The 18287-nt window shown below is 51.7% G+C and overlaps 1 protein-coding gene across 4 annotated transcripts in view; it reads right to left on the bottom strand.

Moving 5' to 3' along the window:
- The window catches only part of LOC104640353 (M1-specific T cell receptor beta chain-like), a 54014-nt gene extending 38941 nt beyond the window's left edge, over nt 1-15073 (bottom strand). The window contains exons 1-2 of one of the 4 annotated variants that reach the window (XR_012837137.1): nt 14877-15073; nt 14172-14469 (exon numbers count right to left, since the gene is read on the bottom strand). Coding sequence is in view for 1 of the 4 variants with exons in the window: in XM_075762766.1 (XP_075618881.1) it covers nt 11509-11828; nt 12258-12300 (363 nt within the window). In the remaining 3 variants the exon portion in view is untranslated. Of the gene's footprint in view, nt 1-11508; nt 11829-12257; nt 12386-14171; nt 14470-14876 lie in introns of those variants that run through there. The other 3 variants (XR_012837140.1, XR_012837145.1, XM_075762766.1) reach the window with 3 other exon arrangements.
- Nucleotides 15074-18287: the final 3214 nt, after the last annotated feature.

The following is an 18287-nucleotide window of genomic DNA, read 5'->3' as shown; positions in this document are numbered from 1 at the left end:
AGTTTTCTTATAGCTAAGCTTCTCTATTTTCTACACCACTAAGAAGAGTCTGTCTCTACCCCGTCCTCAGCTCCCTCTGGGGAATGTGAGGCTGCAACTAATGCTCCCCTGCCTTCTTGTCTTCTAGCCAGACAAACCCAGGACCCTCAATCTCTCCCCACCTGCCCTGTGTTCCAGTGCTCACCATCTCCAAGACCTCTGATAGACATTTCCCTTGTGCTGGGGATACAAGGTGGTTCCAGTCCACAGCTGTGGCCTCCCCAGTGTGGAGCAGGGTGGGGGAATGATCCCTCTCCTGGCCCTGAGAGCTCTATTCTGGCTAGCAGAGCCAAAGGTATGGTGGGTTGCTGCCACAGAGCACCTTGCTGACTTGGGGTAGTCTTTTGCCCCACACAGACCTAGGTCCTTCTCTCCTGAACTGCTCCCTGATTCACTGGTCCTAACCTTGTCCAGTGAATAGGGTAGGTCCATCCAGAAGGGACCTTTTGAGATCCTACAGTCTAACCCTCCCTGCTCAACCAGGGTTAAGTAAAGTTGGTTATCCAGGACCGTATCCAGTCGAGTTTGGAATATCTCCAAGGGTGGAGATGGCACAACCTCTCTGGCAGCCTGTTCCTAATAAAAGAATGGTAAAAATGTGTTTTCTTATGGTCAGATGGAATTTAATGCATTTTAATTTGTGCCAGTTGCCTCTTGTCCTGTCACTAGGCACCACTGAGAAGAGTGGTTCCCTCATCTTCATTCATACCTCCCTACAGGTGCTTATACACATTTGTAAGATCCTACCTGAGCCTTGTCTTCTCCAGGCTAAGGGATCCCAGCTCTCTCCGCCTGCTCTAACACAAAAGATCATAGAATGGTTTGGGTTGGAAGGGACCTTAAAGATCATCTAGTTCCAAACCCCTTGACATGGGCAGGGACACCCTCCACTAGACCAGGTTGCTCAAAGCCCTGTCCAACCTGGCCTTAAACACTTCCAGGGAGGGGGCACAGGCTGGTGTAAGGCTCTGATTACAAGTGAATGTCGCAAACATCCATCTTGACCCAAGCAGGGATAAACTGATAACTAGGAAATGTCGCAGACATCTGACTCGACCAAGGACAGAACCTATGGAGGCAGGATACCATCTTGTGAGCTCATTCCCCTATTCCGGAAACAGGTAGACAAAAGACCATCTGTGTCCTGTGTGTGCGTGCCTATGAAAGGCCATCACTCAGTCAACCACGAAGTGGCGGGGGGGGACTGTGAGACCCCCAAGACCCCACAACCCACCGACTCATTTCTGGAACAGTCCTGAGCACATACTGCGCCTGCTTAGGGATGACAGACCCCCGCCTAGGACGGGGAGCGCACTGGGTTATAAAAAGGGGAAACACAAGTTTTTTGTGCATGCCCACCACCTGAGGCCTACAGCTATGAGCAGAGAACATTGCTGGATCCAAGGGTGGTATATCTTTTCTCTTTCTCTCTCTCTCTCTTTCTTTCTTTCTTTCTTTCTCTTTCTTTTCCTCTCTATCAGTCTCTAACTTAATTTTTAGCACATTTGGGTAATATCGTCACAAGTTTTGCTAAACCCTTACCTTTCATAGTTCTGCTAAGTTTTGAACGTTGTTATGACTTTTGCCAAGCTGTTATCTTTTGTAGTTCTGCTGAGTTTTAAGTAAATTTGTGACTTGTTTGAACCTCTAGAGCAATTGTCGTTACTCCTGATTACCACGCAGAGAATTAAAAAGTTAACCTCACCATCACCCAGCAAGTGGGACGGGACATTAAATTGGCACCTGTGAGAAGCAGTAAAGAGGTTCCATAAAAGGGGATATCAGCCAGAGTGCTGAAGAAACGAGAACTGATTTTTGGTTGAAGCCGAAATCTCCGGCAACCGGGATAAGCCTGATTTTGACTACTCCTCGCTGTTGGATTTGTTGAAGAGCTATAAAGCTTGTCCAACCCCGAAAGGGCGTAGCTAGGCTGAGGGACACGGGCAGCCCCCGACAACTGCAGCAGAACAGATAAGAGACTTGGCAAAAGAAAAAGAGTTCAAGCCTGGCAAGGGAAAGGCTGTGGTTTGTGGTGTCTTGGGAGCTACATTGATAGCTGCCCGGAAGGACAGCTAAATACGTTGTTAAACAAGCTGAACAGGAGGCAAATGAGTCCCTTCAGGAGCTGGTTAAAAAACTACAGGCAGAATTGGAAATGGAACGGGTGAAATGGCAGCTAGCTGAAAAAGCGTTACCGGATGATAAAAGAATCACGGGAAACTTGAAGGGTAGCCTACGAGATGCTTTTGTGAGGGAAAGAGAGCTGAAGTTGCAGCTCCCTGGGGACCTTGAGAGCGAACCAGGATTTTCTAGCTTATCAAAAGAAGCCGACCTCATTGCCAGGGAGGTTGCCCCTCACTATCCATGGGAGGAGCTGAGCGCTGGTGACAGAACCTGACCTTACTCCCAAGCTCCGGCCACTTATTAAAACTGAAGTTGTGTATGACGGCAAAGGTGCGGAACCCACCGTTATGACTAAAGAGATATCTTATACCGTTACTGAACTGGCAAATCTGCAGGAAAAATATAGTAGGCAGGCTAAGGAAACTGAGACCGAGTATGTGTGGAGGGTCTCCCTGACAGGCGGAGACAGAATAAGGCTTTTGGAGGATACTGGGGTCCTGGTGTACTTTTGACCGTAGGTGATGAGCGGGAACCTTGGTCCCTGACCCAGAGGGTGGCGTATTGGGCCAGAGGGTGGCGTATTGGGCCAGAGACCCCTTGGAGAGAAGAGATCCCATTGCCATCCCTACCCCTGGAGTAAGCCAGTTTACTGAGTGTATACAGAAGGCGGCATGCCTCCAATCAATGCATGATAGGCGCCTAGTTCCCCGCCAGCCTTCCCCGATGATGTTGGTTGCCAATCTGGATAGGACGACTCCCTTGATTAGAGGGTTACCCGACTCACTGAAGATTTACGCTGTGCAAATTCAAGACCGACTAAGAGCCACTGTAGCCATGGGACCTCAGGGTGGACCGGGTCTTACCTGGGGGGAAATTGCATGGGAATTGATCAATTATGGCCGGCGGGTGGGCTATGTCGGAAAGGAGGGGAAGGCTCAAGCGGCGGTCCGTAGGACCGAGACAGAGGAGAAAATACTCTGCCCCCAAGGCAGGAGCTTTGTGGGGAGGGCTCAAGAAATTGATTGTGGAAGGAAGGTCTAGATAAAGGTATTCCCTGAGAATTAATGGATGGCCTACCCCTCCCCAATTTGCAGCTGCTTGTAAAAATGTGGAAACCGATAGCTAGAGGCCGGCCGGGAAAGGAAAGTGTCCCCATGGCCCCTGTACCTCAGAGACTGGCCGTTCCCATGGCTCCCGTGGGGGGGCCCACCAGCCCTCCAAAGTCAGGATTCTCCTTGTGCCTGATCTCAGTGAGTGAGCCGGGGGATGGCCGGTGAGTGTAATTTAGAAGGCTCACTGAAAACAAGCAGGGGGACCTACTGGTAACCTTTCCCCTTGGTGCCTTTAAGACTCCGGTCACTTTTCTGGTAGACACAGGGGTTCAAATGTCTGCTTTAAATGCCGATACCGCTGGCCGGAGTGGGATTGTCCCTGATAAAAAACAGATGTGGGTTACCGATGTATTCTGATATTCCAAACTCCAACCTACAGACCAAGTAAAGTGCTGGTTGCCAGGAGACACCACCCCCACCGAGACCACTATGGTATTGGGAGTGCTCCCTACGAATATTTTGGGATTGGCTTTATTCAAAGGGAAGTCCTGGACAGACTCGGCAGGGACGGAATGGAAGTTCGGGTCTCTGGCAACACTGATAAGGCTTTTGCAGACTGCTCCTACCCTTCCCCCATCTAAAATTGTGAATGTGAAACCCTTTTCCCTACCGCTGGGAGCGAGGGAATTGCGCCCCTGATAAGAGAGCTGCAGGAACAGGGGGTAATTATTCAAACTCACTCCCCTTATAACTCCCCAGTGCGGCCAGTTCGCAAACCGAATGGTAAGTGGCGGCTAACAATGGATTATCGGCGCTTAAACGCAGGCACTAGTCCCCTGACAGGGGCCATGCCTAATATAGCCAAATTGATTGCCACCATACAGGAACAGTCCCATAAAATTTTAGCCACCATTGATGTAAAAGATACGTTTTTCATGGGTCCTCTACAGGAAGGTGATAGAGATAGATTGGCATTTACATGGGAAAGTATACAATACACTTTTACTCGTTTGCCCCCAGGATATCGGCATTGGCCTACCTTGGCGCATCACGCCCTGGCACAAGCACTAGCAGAAATCACGCCCACAAGGAGGGAGTTAAAACCTACCAATATATTGATGGTGTATTGGTGGGGGGGGTCTGATGCCACTGCAGTGGGACAAACCCAAAAGAAAGTAATCACTCACCTGGAAAGTTTAGGACTTCGCGTTCCAGCAGAAAAAGTACAACACCCCTCCCCTGAGGTGAAGTTCTTAGGTATATGGTGGAAAGGAGGAACGGTGTGTATTCCTCCCAAAACCTTGGCTACCGTAGAAGAAATAAAAATCCCCAAAACCAAAAAGGAGCTGTAACCTAGGCTTGCTGGTATTCTGGAGGAAGCATATTCTAGATTTTTCTATCATAGCTCGTCCCCTGTACGATTTAACATGCAAAAAAGCTACCTGGGATTGGACCCCTGTTCATGAGGAAGCCCTAAAATTACTAGTGTTTGAAGCAGGAGCATATCAAGCTTTGGGCCAATACAAGCTGGGTGGAGAGTGGATTCAGAGTAGCCCTGAGGAGAAGGACTTGGGAGTGTTGATTGATGAAAAGCTCAACATGAGCTGGCAATGTGCGCTTGCAGCCCAGAAAGCCAGCCATGTCCTGGGCTGCATCAAAAACATCGTGACCAGTGGGTCGAGGGATGTGATTCTATCCCTCTACTTTGCTCTGGTGAGACCCCACCTGGAGTACTGCATCCAGCTCTGGGGGCCCCAGTACAAACACAGACATGGAGCTGTTGGAGCGAGTCCAAAGGAGGGCCACGAAGCTGATCAGAGGGCTGGAGCACCTCTCCTGTGAGGACAGGCTGAGAGGGTTGGGGTTGTTCAGCCTGGAGAAAAGGCGGCTCCGGGGAGACCTAATTGCAGCCTTCCAGTACCTGAAGGGGGCCTACAGGAAAGATGGAGAGGGACTGTTTATCAGGGAGTGTAGTGATAGGAGAAGGGGTAATGGGTTTAAGCTAAAAGAGAGTAGATTTAGATCAGATGTTAGAAAGAAATTCTTTACTGTGAGGGCGGTGAGACACTGGAACAGGTTGGCCAGAGAGGCTGTGGCAGCCACATCCCTGGAAGTGTTCAAGGCCAGGCTGGAGGAGGCTTTGGGCAACCTGGTCTAGTGGAGGGTGTCCCTGCCCATGGCAGGGGGCTTGGAACTAGATCATCTTTGAGGTCCCTTCCAACCCAAACCATTCTATGATTCTAAGATTCTATGATCTACAACCTGATGTACCTTCTTTCCTCGTTGCCCTTGACGTCCCTGACCAGATTTAATTCTATCAGGGCTTTAGCTTTCGTAACCTGATCCTTAGCTGCTCGGATGATTTCTCTGTATTCCTCCCAGGCTACCTGCCCTTGCTTCCACCCTCTGTAGGCTTCTTTTTTTTGTTTGAATTTGTCCAGGAGCTCCTGCTTCATCCATGCAGGCCTCCTGGCATTTTTGCCTGACTTCCTCTTTGCTGGGATGCATCGCTCCTGAGCTTGGAGGAGGTGATTCTTGAATACTAACCAGCTGTCGTGGGCCCCTCTTCCCTCCAGGGCTTTGTCCCGTGGTACTCTACAAAGCGAGTCCCTACAGGGGCCAAAGTATGCTCTCCTGAAGTCCAGCGTAGTGAGCTTGCTGTGCGCCCTCCTCCTTGCTGCTCTAAGGATCTTGAACTCCACCATTTCATGGCCACTGCAGACAAGGCTGCCCTTGAGCTTCACATCCCCCACCAGCCCCTCCGCGTTGGTGAGAACAAGGTCTAGCATGGCACCTCTCCTTGTTGGCTCCTCTGTCACTTGGGGAAGGAAGTTATCATCCACACATTCCAGGAACCTCCTGGAACTGTGGAATTGTGCTCTGCTGTGTTGTCCCTCCAACAGATGTTGGGGTGGTTGAAGTCCCCCAGCAGGACCAGGGCTTATGAACATGAGGCTGCTCCTATCTGTCTATAGAGGGCCTCACCTGCTCAGTCTTCCTGGTCAGGTGGTCTGTAGCAGACCCCCACTATAATGTCCCCTGTCCCCGCTCTCCCTTTAATCCTGACCCATGAGCTCTCGGTCGGCTCCTCATCTATCTCCATGCACTCCAGCTGACCACTGATATAGAGGGCAACACCCCCTCCTCGTCTCCCCTGCCTGTCCTTCCTAAAGAGCCTGTATCCTTCCATTCCAACACTCCTGTCATAGGAGCCATCCCATCACACCTCCGTGATGCCAATGACATCATAGCCCTGCAGGGCTGCGCATGTCTCCAACTCCTCTTGTTTTTTCCCCATGCTATGTGTGTTTGCACAGAGGCATTTAAGTTGGGCCCCCGATGAAGCTGACTTACTGGCTGGAGTGGCTGGAATTCCTTTGAGGTACTTCACTGGTGTTTCCCTGCTGGTTCCTATTAGCTCAGGAGCCCCTGGTTCATCTCTGTAAGACTTCAAGTGTGCTGCAGTGTGTCCAGCATGTCTCAGAGCAACAGGGTGAAGGCCCTCACTAGTACCCTGTCGCTCTAACCTTGGCGTGTCATTCCACTGCTTGTTGCAGGCAAGCCTAATATTATCCCACTCTCCCTTCAAGCCTAGTTTAAAGCTCTATCAATGAGCCCACAAAGCTCCTGGGCAAAGACACTCTTTCCCCTTTGAGAAAGGTGAATCTCATCTGATGCCAGCAAGCCTAGTACTGTATAGGCCATCCAGTTATCAAAACCCCCCAAAATTATGGTGGTGACGCCAGCCACAGAGCCATGTATTAACAGACGAGATCCATCTGTTTCTCCCAAAGTCACTGCTTGCAAGTGGAAGGAAAGAGGAAAAAAATAACCTGTGCACCATATTCCCTCAGCAACTGCCCCAAGGCCCTGAAGTCTCTTTTGATCGTTCTTGGACTACGCATTGTGGCTTCATCGCCACCCGCATGGAAGAGCAGTAGCGGGTAACAGTCCAAGGGCCGTACCAGGCTAGGAAGTTTCCTAGTAATGTCTGTAATCTGGGCCCCAGGGAGGCAGCAGACTTCCCTAAGAGGAGGGTCTTTTCATCATATTGGACCCTCTGTTCCCCTCAGAAGGGAGTTGCCTACAACTATAACCTGCCTTTTCTTCCTCATGGGGGTGGTTGCGATATGGGGGGGGGGGGGGGGCTGGGGGGGCTGGACCTTTCTGACCTTGGCGATGCCTATGGTGTAGATGCACCATCATCCACGTCATCCATTGACTGGCCTTCCACAGCCAGAGCCTCATAGCTATTGTACAGGGGCACCTGGGAGGGCAAGGTGGGCAAGGAGGAGGTTTGCCTGCCACCGCGAGCATGGTCTTCACTCCTTTCCTTTAAGCTACTGCCTTCGTCCTGGCAGGGGGAGGATACAGGGTCCTCTTGATCTTGGGTTTTGTCTGGTAGCTGTTTCTGTTTCTGTTTCTGTTTCAGGGAGGGCAGAGCATGGCTCCACCAGTCTATCTCTTTCTCAGCCTCCCTGATGCTCCTTAACCTTTCTACTTCCTACCGTAGTTGTGCTGCCAGGCTGAGCAGATTGTCCAGCTGGTCACACCTCACACAGCCGTTCTCGCTATTGCCATCCGTTCCAGTGCTCTGGCACTCCCTGCAGCCCGAGACCTGGATGGCTGCATCCAGGGATTTTCGTGGGAGCTCTGTCTGGGTTGCCATATGCATTCTGGCAAATGCAGAGGAAATTGCTTTCTGCCAGGTGGATACCATAGCTAAGCTCCTTCCCGAGAGGTTTTCCTCAGGAAAACCCCCGGTGCGCTGAGATCTGCCACACCACTGCGGGTTGTGCTGGCACTGTAGCAGTGTGAGGGACCACGTCTTGAGCGGACTGTCTCAAAGCTTGTTTGCAATCCTGGTAAGACCATTGTGAGGCTTCCCGACGGTTTGGCTGAGCCCAGTTGCCATGAACAGACCAACAGGGGTCAAAGAACAGCCACGTCGCTTTGGGGGTGCGTGTGTGGGGTACGCCTAGACAGGGGCGACCACCCCAGCCTGTTGAGACATGCGTAGTCCACGGTGAAGAATCGCGCGGGGTGCTCACGTGCACCTCATGGGACCAGCGTGTTGAGACTGAGAGCATGCGCAGGGATGCAGTACGTGCCGTGGTCTGGGAAACGACTTCCCCGAATGCCCTGCAAAGGACTGCTCGATCAAACGGCGAACGGGACCCTCACCCCTGGAGCACACAAAGACTACGGACCAACGGGACGCTGCTGGATCCATGGTGGTGACTATCTTTTGCAACTCTATCCCGACTGCTTGCTAGATTTCCTCCTTTTCTATTCTCTCTCCCTTTCCTATCGCTACTCTCTTAGGACAGGAAATAAATACTTTGTTCAGATAGGTAGTCAATAAAGTCCTTTGGTTAGCGGCATTTGACCTCGTTCGTGTCTTAATCTCACTCTGGGTATAACAACGAATCTCCCCAGCCCAGGCCTTCCCGGATCGGAACAAGCAGCTCCCCTTGGTGACTGATGAACAGCTTTGTGTCCTCGTGTTAGACTCACTCCAGTAAGTCCATATCTTTCTTGTACGGGGGAGCCTGGAATTTGGACCCAGCACTCCAGATGTGGCCTCACCAATGCTGAGCAGAGTGGAAGGATCACCTCCCTTGACCTTCTGGCAACACCCTTGCTAATGCAGCCCAGGACATTGTTGAGCTTTTTTTGCTGCAAAGGTGCATTGCTGGCTCATGGTCAGCTTATTGTCCACCAGGACCCCCAGATCCTTCTTGGCAAAGCTGTTTTCCATGCAGTCAGCTCACAGTGCGTGCTGGCGCTTTGGTTATTCATCCCCAGATGCAGGACCCTGCACTTCTCCTTGCTGAACATTAAGAGATCCCTCTCCACCCAGTTCCCCAGCCTGTTGAGGTCCCTCTGAATGCTGGCACAACCTTCTGGTGTATCAGCCACTCCCTCCAGTTCTGTATCATCTACAAACTTGCTGAGGGTGTATCCCATCCCATCCCATCATATAGTCTATTAATGAAGATGTTGAACAGTATTAATCCCAGTATCGACACCTGGTGTACACCACTACAGACTGACTTCCAACTGGACCATCTGCCACCGATCACAGCCCTCTGAGACTGCACGGTCAGCCAGTTTTTAATCCACTGCACTGTCCCCTTATGTAACCAATAATTGGCCTGCTTCTCTATGAGGATGTTATGGGAGACAGTGTCAATGGCTTTACAAAAGTTGAGATAAACAAGATCCTCTGCTCTCCCGTCGTCCGCCAAGCTGATCACGGTGTCGTAGGAGGCAATGAGGTTGGTCAGGCATGATTTCTCCTTCATAAACTCTTGCTGACTACACCCAATCACCTTCTTGTCTCTCGTGTGTTTGGAAATGCTTTCCAGGAGGATATATTCCATCACCTTCCCAAGGACTGAGGTAAGGCTGACTGGCCTCTCTAGGTCTTCCTTGTTGCCTTTCTTAAAGATAGGAGTGATACTTGCTCTCTTCCAGTACTCAGGAACCTTTCCCACTCCCCATGACCGCTCAAGGACAATTGTCCTGATTTCAGCTGAGAGGATTGATTTTCTTCATAGTAGCTAGTGTGGGGATATGTTTCGGATTTGTGCTGGAGACAGCATTGATAATATAGAGATGTTTTTGTTCTATGGACTTATTGTTGAGCAGTGTTTACACGGGGCCAAGGCCTTTTCTGCTTCTTGCACTGCCCTGCCAGCGGGATGGCTGGGGCTGGACAAGAAGTTGGGAGGGGACACAGACAGGACAGGTGACCCAAACTGACCAAAGGGATATTCCATGCTATATGACGTCATGCTCAGTTTATAAGGAGCTTGGGGGAAGACGGGGGGGGGGGGGGGGGGGGGGGGCGGCAGCGTTCGGAGCAATGGCGTTCGTCTTCCCAAGTAACTGTTACGCGTGACAGAGCCCAGCTTTCCTGGAGATGGCTGAACACCTGCCTGCCCATGGGAAGTGGTGAATGAATTCCTTGCTTTGTTTTGCTTGTGCGCACGGCTTTTGCTTTACCTATTAAACTGTCTTTATCTCAACCCACGAGTTTTCTCACTTTAACTCTTCCAATTCTCTTCCCCATCCCAGTGGGGGGGGAGTGAACGAGCGGCTGCGTGGTACTCAGCTGCCGGCTAGGGTAAAACCACGACAACAATCAAGAGTGGCCTCGCAGTCACACCAGCAAGCTCCCTCAGCAGTTGTCAATGCTGTACATCCAATTTGCTTAAAAGTGCTCCCTAATCTGGTCCTCCTCCACTGAGGATGTCTTCCTGGTTCCAGACTTTTCATCTAGCCTCGGGGGCCTGGGATTCCTGAAGGCTGGTTTTACTGGTAGAGACTGAGGCAAAGGCGGCAGGAAGGCAGGAAGCTAGGAAAGAACGAAAGCAGAAAGGAAGACAGGAAAGGAGGGTTGGCAGGAGGGCAGGAAGAAAGGCTCAGGGAGTGATGGTAGCCGTGAGTATCTGCCGTGGCTTGGGGTTCCTCACCTACAGGACTGTGCTTCATCCCCGGATACCTTTGAGACTTGGGCCACATCTCATACCTCAGAGCGTTCAGGTCACAGGGTAGCGGCACAACTCGGGGACCCTGGCGCAGAGCAGCATGCCCCTTCCCTGGAGACCAATGGGGCTAAGGGACCAGTGTGTACAATGAAGTGCTCAGTGGCACGGTCCTGCTGGCGCTCCGGAACTTGGAGCCCCTCGCGCATGGCAGTGTGCTGAGCCCTGGGTGGCTGGCAAGGCACCCGTACTCTTGGAAACCACAGCGTGAGCAATCCCAGGAGACCCTCAAATCTCGTAGACACACGAGCGCACACAGGAGTGTTCAGTCCCCGGGACCCCTTGACAGATTCAACTCCAGGTTGGCCTTGGCCTTCCAGCTGGTGGAGAAGGAAAGGGCTGTGTGAACTATTCCACATCCTGCGGACCCATGCGTAGTGTAACAGGCTGAAAGGGAGAAGAAATGGAAGAGGGTGAAGGAAATAGGAGGAGGACAGGTGTGAGAGAGGACAGAGGCGTAAGGGGAGGGGGACAGAGAGAAAGAGAGTGGAGGAGGAAAGTGAGATGGCAGAGAAATGAGGTAAGGCAGTGAATACAAGAAGAAAGGAGGGTCAAAAGGTGATTCAGAGATGGGCAAGAATAGGCAAGAAATTGGAGACCAGGCAGAAGACAGATGATACCACCACTTTCCTTAAGTAGACAGAGTTGGAAGGCAAGAGGAGAAAATGGGGTACTGTCAAATACAGGGCTGTGTGTGCGCTGTGGGCAGATCCTTGTTTGCATGGAAAGGTTTGTGCTACGCTGCTCCAGCTTTTGAGCCACTGTGGGTCTTTCTCAGCACAGAAATATGTGCCTGAGTCATTGAGTAGGGCGTGATCTATCTCCACAGATAAGCGGTTGTCCTTAGTCCCATTACTATGGAAGTGATTTCTGAATTCCTTCTCAATCTCGGCCCTGCCACCTTCCACTGAGTATACAACCAACTGCAGAGTGGCGTCCTTCCTCGCGGGCAACTTGTACCAGTACAGGCTTGAGAATGCATTCTCCTTTTGGGAACAGTTCAGAGTCACAGTGTCTCCCACTCGGACAACTGTGTCTGGTGATTGCTGAAGGGCCTGGCCTGGAAAAAGAAAAGAGGTGTGAGGAGTGAAACACATTGAAGGGGACATGAAAATACATCCTTGAAGTACGACATGGGATGCGGTGGCATAAGGATGTCAGCAAGCTATGGGACAGTGTCCCGTTTCTCTGGGAGACACACATAGGAGAAAGAACACCCATAAACCAGCTTAAATTCAATAGTAAATTTGTTCTGAAAAATGAGCACTTCAGAACTCTCAATTGAAATACTAAAATGGGACATAAAAAGCAAATTTGTAGATCTGTAGAGTTTTCTGAGTTAAGAGGTTGAGGAAAAGCTCAGCTTGTTCATTGCCCATCCTTCCCTGGAAGCCTTGGGCAATGGGGCGCTGCCAGCAACTGGGCACACAGCTGGGGCAGCAGCAGTGGCTCCAGTGCAGCTGTTCAAGTGGAAGGGAAGCTCACTTACCTACAGGGGCCAGGATGGCCACAAGGAACCAGTGCAGAACCATGGAGAAAGGCCACCTCCTTCCAGCAACCTGCCCGTGGTGGCAGCACAGGCACAGAGATGCGTGCAGAGGAAAGGTTGAGAGAGGAAGAGACACACCTCTTTGCAGGTGGGCGGGGCAGTGAGAGAGAGACTGAAATATGAGAAGGCAGTTGGCTGGCTGGGAACAGTGGGGAATGACACCCGCATGCAGGCGTGAGGTGCACGTACTCTGCTCTGCTCACTTCCTCCTGCGTGTGAGTGTGTATGTCTACGGGTAGGTGGGAGATAAGTGTTATCACAGGAGCGTGGCAGGGCTGTGTGGCAGCCTGAGTGTGTGCGTGGCACAGGGATGCACAGAGGCACCAAATGAAGGGAAGAGTGCTCGGGAATGCATGTTTGTGGCTGTGCCCCTCATCTCAGTCTCCTCTCTAGGCACCCTCACAATCACAGACTCCTGACCCTGCAAGCTGCAATGTGGAATCTTCTCTGCTTATCCCAGTGCTGCTCATCGTGTTGCCCAGGTATGAGAAAATACACAGTTTGGGCCCAAGAGAGCCTCTGCACGTCTGTGCCGTGCTGTGGGCCCAGCAGTGCACAGCAGTGGAAGGCCGGCCCATACAAGAGAGCAAGTGATCTGGCTGCTCAAGGCTGTCATGAGCTTTTAGGACACCATTGTGTCCTTTTAGCAGAAGGGTGCAGCAATGTCTTCAGCTCCTAGACCCTCTGTTGCAGGTCCAAGCGTGTCCCATTGCATTCATTTCCACAAACTGCCTGCAGGAGATTCAGGAATGACCTCGGATTCCTCCAAAGAAAGGGGAGAAAAGAACAAAGAGAGTCTGCTAAATTGTGCAGGCACAGGAAGAAACCCCACACGCCCACAAAACCCCCAGCACTCTAGCTGAGAGGGAGGCTGTGCTTGAAGTGTGCTCTCCGTTTCCCATGGGCTTCCCTGGGGCATGCGGGTGGCAGGGCAGTGCACTGGGAGCCTTGCAGAATGCAGGGTATTCGAGGAGTTAGTGACCTTGAACAGGCCATGCCTTGTGCTTAGGGCTTGATAAGCCCGTATATTGGCATGAGAAGCTGCAGCAAGGGAACCTGCTGGAGCGCCCCATGCCGGCCTGTGCTGCGCCATTGGTGTATGTAATGACAGAGATAGCACTCTAACCTGTCAGGAAATGTTCTGTTAGCTGCCCAGATTGCTAACATAATCTGTAATTAATATAACATCTGTGGGAACGGTAAACTGTATGTGGATCGAGAGGTAGAAGGTAGTGACCTTGACCCAGAGACCACTGTACGTGGAGGAGTTAGTGATCCACATAAGAGTTAACCTGAGTAGGCGCAGACCTGTGCTGTGCTGCACGTGCAATGTTGCCTTCAGGCCTGTGCTGTGCTGCACATATCCCTTGGCCATAGGATAACCTCAGAGAGGTCGTTGTAACGGAGGAGTATGTGGGCAGCTCCCACTTTGTACTGCCTATTACACCACCTGCCTGGCCTCACACGAACATCCTTTCTGTTTGACAGTGAGAATGATAAGCCGGGTTGGCTGGAGTTAAATGAGAGGAAGTCTGTGGAGTGCAGATTGAAGAGAGACAGAAAGAAGAAGCAAAGAAGGGGAGACAAAGGGAGGGAGAGAGGGGAAGAAGAGTTGACGGAAGTTAATATAATGTAAATGAGAGTTAAACAAAGAGGGAGGCGAGGAGGAGTGGGGTGGCAAGGCGAGAAAGCAGGACAAATAAACTCAGAGACTCTGAGAAGAGGAGGAAGGGAAGGCTAGGAAGCAGATGAGGTAATGAGAGGAAAAGGATCATCATGCCTGACGAGGAGGAAAGCAGGTCCGTTTTGTGCAGGGGGGAGGTTTGTGCTCCGCTCCCTCAGCAGCCTCGCCACTGTGTTTCACTTTCAGCACAGTAATACATGCCAGAGTCGTTGAGAAAGGCACGGTCTATCAAGAGGGTCATCCCATCTCCTTGTATCTCAGTGCTCTTGAAATGGCTTTGGAAATCCTTCTCAACATTTGCATTGATACCTTCCAATGCAGAAGACACAAGGACCAGCCTGGAGTCCTTCCCCAAAGGCAGCTTGTACCAGTACATAGCTGTGCTGGAGGATTTCTTCTTGGAACAGCTCAGATTCACGGACTGGTCTTGTCGTATCACCGTGTCTGGGGACTGTTCCAGAGCCAACACTGGAAGGGAAAAGGAGGAACACTGAGGAGGAGGAAAAAAATGGAAAAACGTGAACTAGGCACTGTCGGTTGGTAGAGAAGACGGTGAGAAGGAACAGGACAGGCTAGGGAGCAGCAGAAGGCATGGGACAGTTCTTCAGATCAGCAGATGAGTTTCCAATCTCTCTCCGACAGGCAAGAAACATTCCTGGGCAGTTTGTGTCCAAAAAAGGAACCATTTGAGGGCTGTGCGCAGAAGAAAAAATAGCTGTTGCAGGAGATTCAGGGATTTCTGCCCACCTCATTCATTGCCCATCCTCAGTGCAGGAAGCTTTGGGGAATCAAGCACTGTCAGCAGCTGGGTACGCAGCTGGGACAGCAGTGGTGGAATCGATGTAGGTGCTCAGGGGTGAGTTGAGTTCACTTACCCATAGGGACCAGCATGGCCACAAAGAACCAACAGGGAGCCATGGGGAAAAAGCTCCTGTCCTTTCAGGGACTTGCCTTTTGTACCTAGCTGCCCAGAGATATGTGAAGAGGAAGCACTGAGTGAGGATGAGACATGTTGGGGTTGGGCAGGACATGAAATGTGAGAAAGGATTGGCTGGCTAGGAACACTGGGGAATGACGCACACGATCACAGGAAAGTATAAACCCTGCAGAGATGTGGGGAGAGGTGAGGATGTGGGGTGTGAGGTGAGGGTGGGGAGGGGAAAAGAGAGTTGCATGGACCGAACTATGCTGAGGTTGCATGGGAGTCTGAGCGTGTGCAAGGGAGAGGAACGCTGAGAGTTCCCCTTCTCCTTCTGAAGTCCTTGAGTGCTGGAGGAATGAGGTATGAAGGACACACATAGGTCCCTTGCATTTTCCCTCTCTCCCCCAGCCACGGCTGGTCCATTTTTTTCATTTTATTTTTTATTTTCCCTGGCTGTGTGAGGGCTCTTTTTCTCTATGCAGTACTGTGAACACAGCAATTAACGTCAGTGAGAGGCAGGACCAAGAAAGACACCACAACAGCCCAAGCATTCTGCATTCTGAGGGGTCTCATGGGCTTTGCAGTGAAGCTCTTTCCCCATCCTTTTCTCTGAAGAGCAAAACGATGCCTGCAGCTTCCAACTGCTCTCCTGCGGGGAAGTGTGAATCCCACTGCACTTTGTTTCTCTTGCTCTCTGCAGCAGAGGTGGGAATGTTCCTGAACATCACAAAGGAAAGAGGGGGATGAGGGTCTCAGCTGCCTGACGCTATCCCTACCCATAGCACCTCTCATCCTGCGACCAGGAGGGGCAGGAAACAAAGCAGGCCAGGACCCCCTTTCCTGGCTGCTTTCCCCAGTCCTCTTTCCTCCACAGAGGGACTGCAGGGACAGGAGATGCTCAGCATCCTGAGCCTTTGCCCGCTCCGGCCAGGTCGGTCACACACATGTTTGAGTATTGGAAGTGCTCCAGGCTGGTGCAGTGATCAACTGTGATGGGGATGGGAGGTATATGAGGGGTCAGACAGTCGGTGTGGTGTGTGGGGCTCCCTCCAGCCCTGGTCTAGCAGAGCTGGTGAGAGGGGTAGGAGAGGAAGGTAAATGCCTGTGAAGAGCCCAGGGACAGTCAATGCGCTGGCACGGGAAGGAGGAAAGAATTGAGTGTAGCCCAAAGGAGGAGGCATGCGGGAGAAGAGGTGCTGAGAGTTTGGGCCAGGGTGGCCTCTCCCTGCACCCTCCTTGCTGACAGGCAGTAGCCCCAGTTCCTCCAGAGATGGTTTCTCCCTGGGACCTAGGGCCGAGCCGGGGAGCCCTGGGTGTCTCAGCCTGGTCTTGCCTCTGGGGCAAGGGCTTCTGGCAGCTCTGCTGCAGGAGCACGCTTTGTTTGGCAAATTCAAGGAGTGCTTAGGTACTGAGACCCCTCTGCCCTGTGAATCAACCTGTCCAAGGTGGTTTCCTTTTCTGGCAGGACTGAGCTTGTCCTCCAGAGGGGTGTGGAGGGTGCCACTGGGATGCAGCTGGCAAGACAACTAGGGCCTTGAAAGCAGCTGTGCAGTGCAATTTCATTCACTCATGCTCTACCAGCCACACCTCTCTGCTGCTCTGCTCACAGGCTCACGAGATTCAGGCCACTGGCATCCTCTCCACAGCATCCTCAGGTGTTTCCGCTCAGAAGGACATCCACATCCTGAATGGGGCAAACTCAGCATAGGCTAGCTGGGGAACCCAATGAGCACAGGGATGAACAGCTGGGAGAGTGGCAAAGGTGAAAGGAACCCAGGCAACAAATGACAGAGCTCTTCACCATGCCCAGCCCTGCTGGCAGCACCTTTTTCCCTCCTCATAGGAACTGTTGGACCCTGTGCCTGGAGCTCTACTTGGCAACGGGGAAGGAGGAACAAGTAGAAATGGGCTCGGATCCTCAGTGGCACTTCTGCTTCATGATGCAGGGAAGGAGAAGGTTAGTGGTGTGTCACCCAACTCAGTGTTTCTCTGAGGAAGAAAGTTCAGTGAAAGGCATGAGGAAAACTGTATTTAGGTGCTAAGCAGGAGATGCTGGATCAACAGGAGGAGACTTGTGGTGTTGCACAGTTCACTTGCGTGGCAGACAGCATCTCCCACGGCTACAGCATGAGCTTGACCGGGCCTATGCCTCACACTCCATGAAGGATTTCTCAGCTTCTGTACATGGTGGACTGTGAAAATATACCTGAGCATCAGCTTCCCCTAGAGACTTCCACTCTCTTTTGATATTCAGTGGCACTGGAGATAAAGAAGAGTAGGCAAGTCAGGAAAGCCCTCTTGTCTTGTGGCAGGGGATGCAGTGGGTGGGCCAGACCAGATGCTAGGAAACAGCTGAGGTCCCAACAATCTCTTCTGAAACTTCTCTGGGACTTTCTCGTCCTGGTCACCAGGGCCATCCCATGGCTCACCTGGGATATCTCCTGCTGTGAGTGGGGAAAACTCACAATTTAGCTCCTGTTGCCTCCCTCCCTCCTTTCAGCCATAGATCCCACTGCCTGCTAATACAGGGCAGGTGGGGAGACAGCCCATGCCTTTGGCTCCAGGTAGTCCCTGGGTTGCCTCCTCCTGGAGGTTTGTGATCTTGATAAGCCCATGTCCTAGATAGCTGGGGTTGTGGTTTGCAAGCTTGTGACTCCCACAAGGTTCCCAACAAATTCATGTGTAGAAATTGGACATCAGCCCTCATCTCCTCCAAGTTGCTCTGTTCTCTGTGGTCACCATCTGTAGCCTTGGTTTCCCATCTGTGGTCCTCCATAAACCCAGAGTCCCATGCCTCCACACTGAAGGGAATGGAGAGTTACACATGGAAGAGGCAGAGGCTTGAGTTTGTCTTTTGGGGATGAGAAATGGGGAGGAACTGACATAAATGGGATGCACTCCTGTTTGAGCCATGGCTGTTTCAGCTGTGCACGTGAAGAATCCTCAGATGTGTTCCATCCACCCCCTCCTTTCCATCGACCCTGGGAGAACTGGTGCCTCCAGCACCCCCCAAGCTTATTTACTTTATGCTGCAGTGAAGTGATTATCTTTCTTCTTTCCTCTGAGGATTTTGTGGATCTGGGAGTGGGAAGGACTCCCTCGAAGCTGGCTTTCTCAGCCTACTTCTGGGAAGCCAGGTGTGCCTGCAGATTAGAGCCAGGGCTAGCAGCCCAGACACCTAGTTTTCCTTGGAGGGCAGTGGGTTTTGAGAATTAGAGCAAGGCATGCCTGGATGTTGGGTTCCCTGAGGAGGAGGGAGTTTATAGCCAAATGAAGGAAAAGCCTCCCACAGTCACTTTTGGGGAAAGGGTCGTGGGAGTGGATTTGGGAAACCTGGGCTTAATGATAACCAGGGACAACTCCT

The sequence above is a fragment of the Balearica regulorum genome, chromosome 1 (genome assembly GCF_011004875.1).
Source record: "Balearica regulorum gibbericeps isolate bBalReg1 chromosome 1, bBalReg1.pri, whole genome shotgun sequence".
In the NCBI taxonomy this organism is placed as follows: domain Eukaryota; kingdom Metazoa; phylum Chordata; class Aves; order Gruiformes; family Gruidae; genus Balearica; species Balearica regulorum.
The sequence above is the reverse complement of the archived record's forward strand: the minus strand, read 5'-3'. Positions and strand labels throughout refer to the sequence as shown.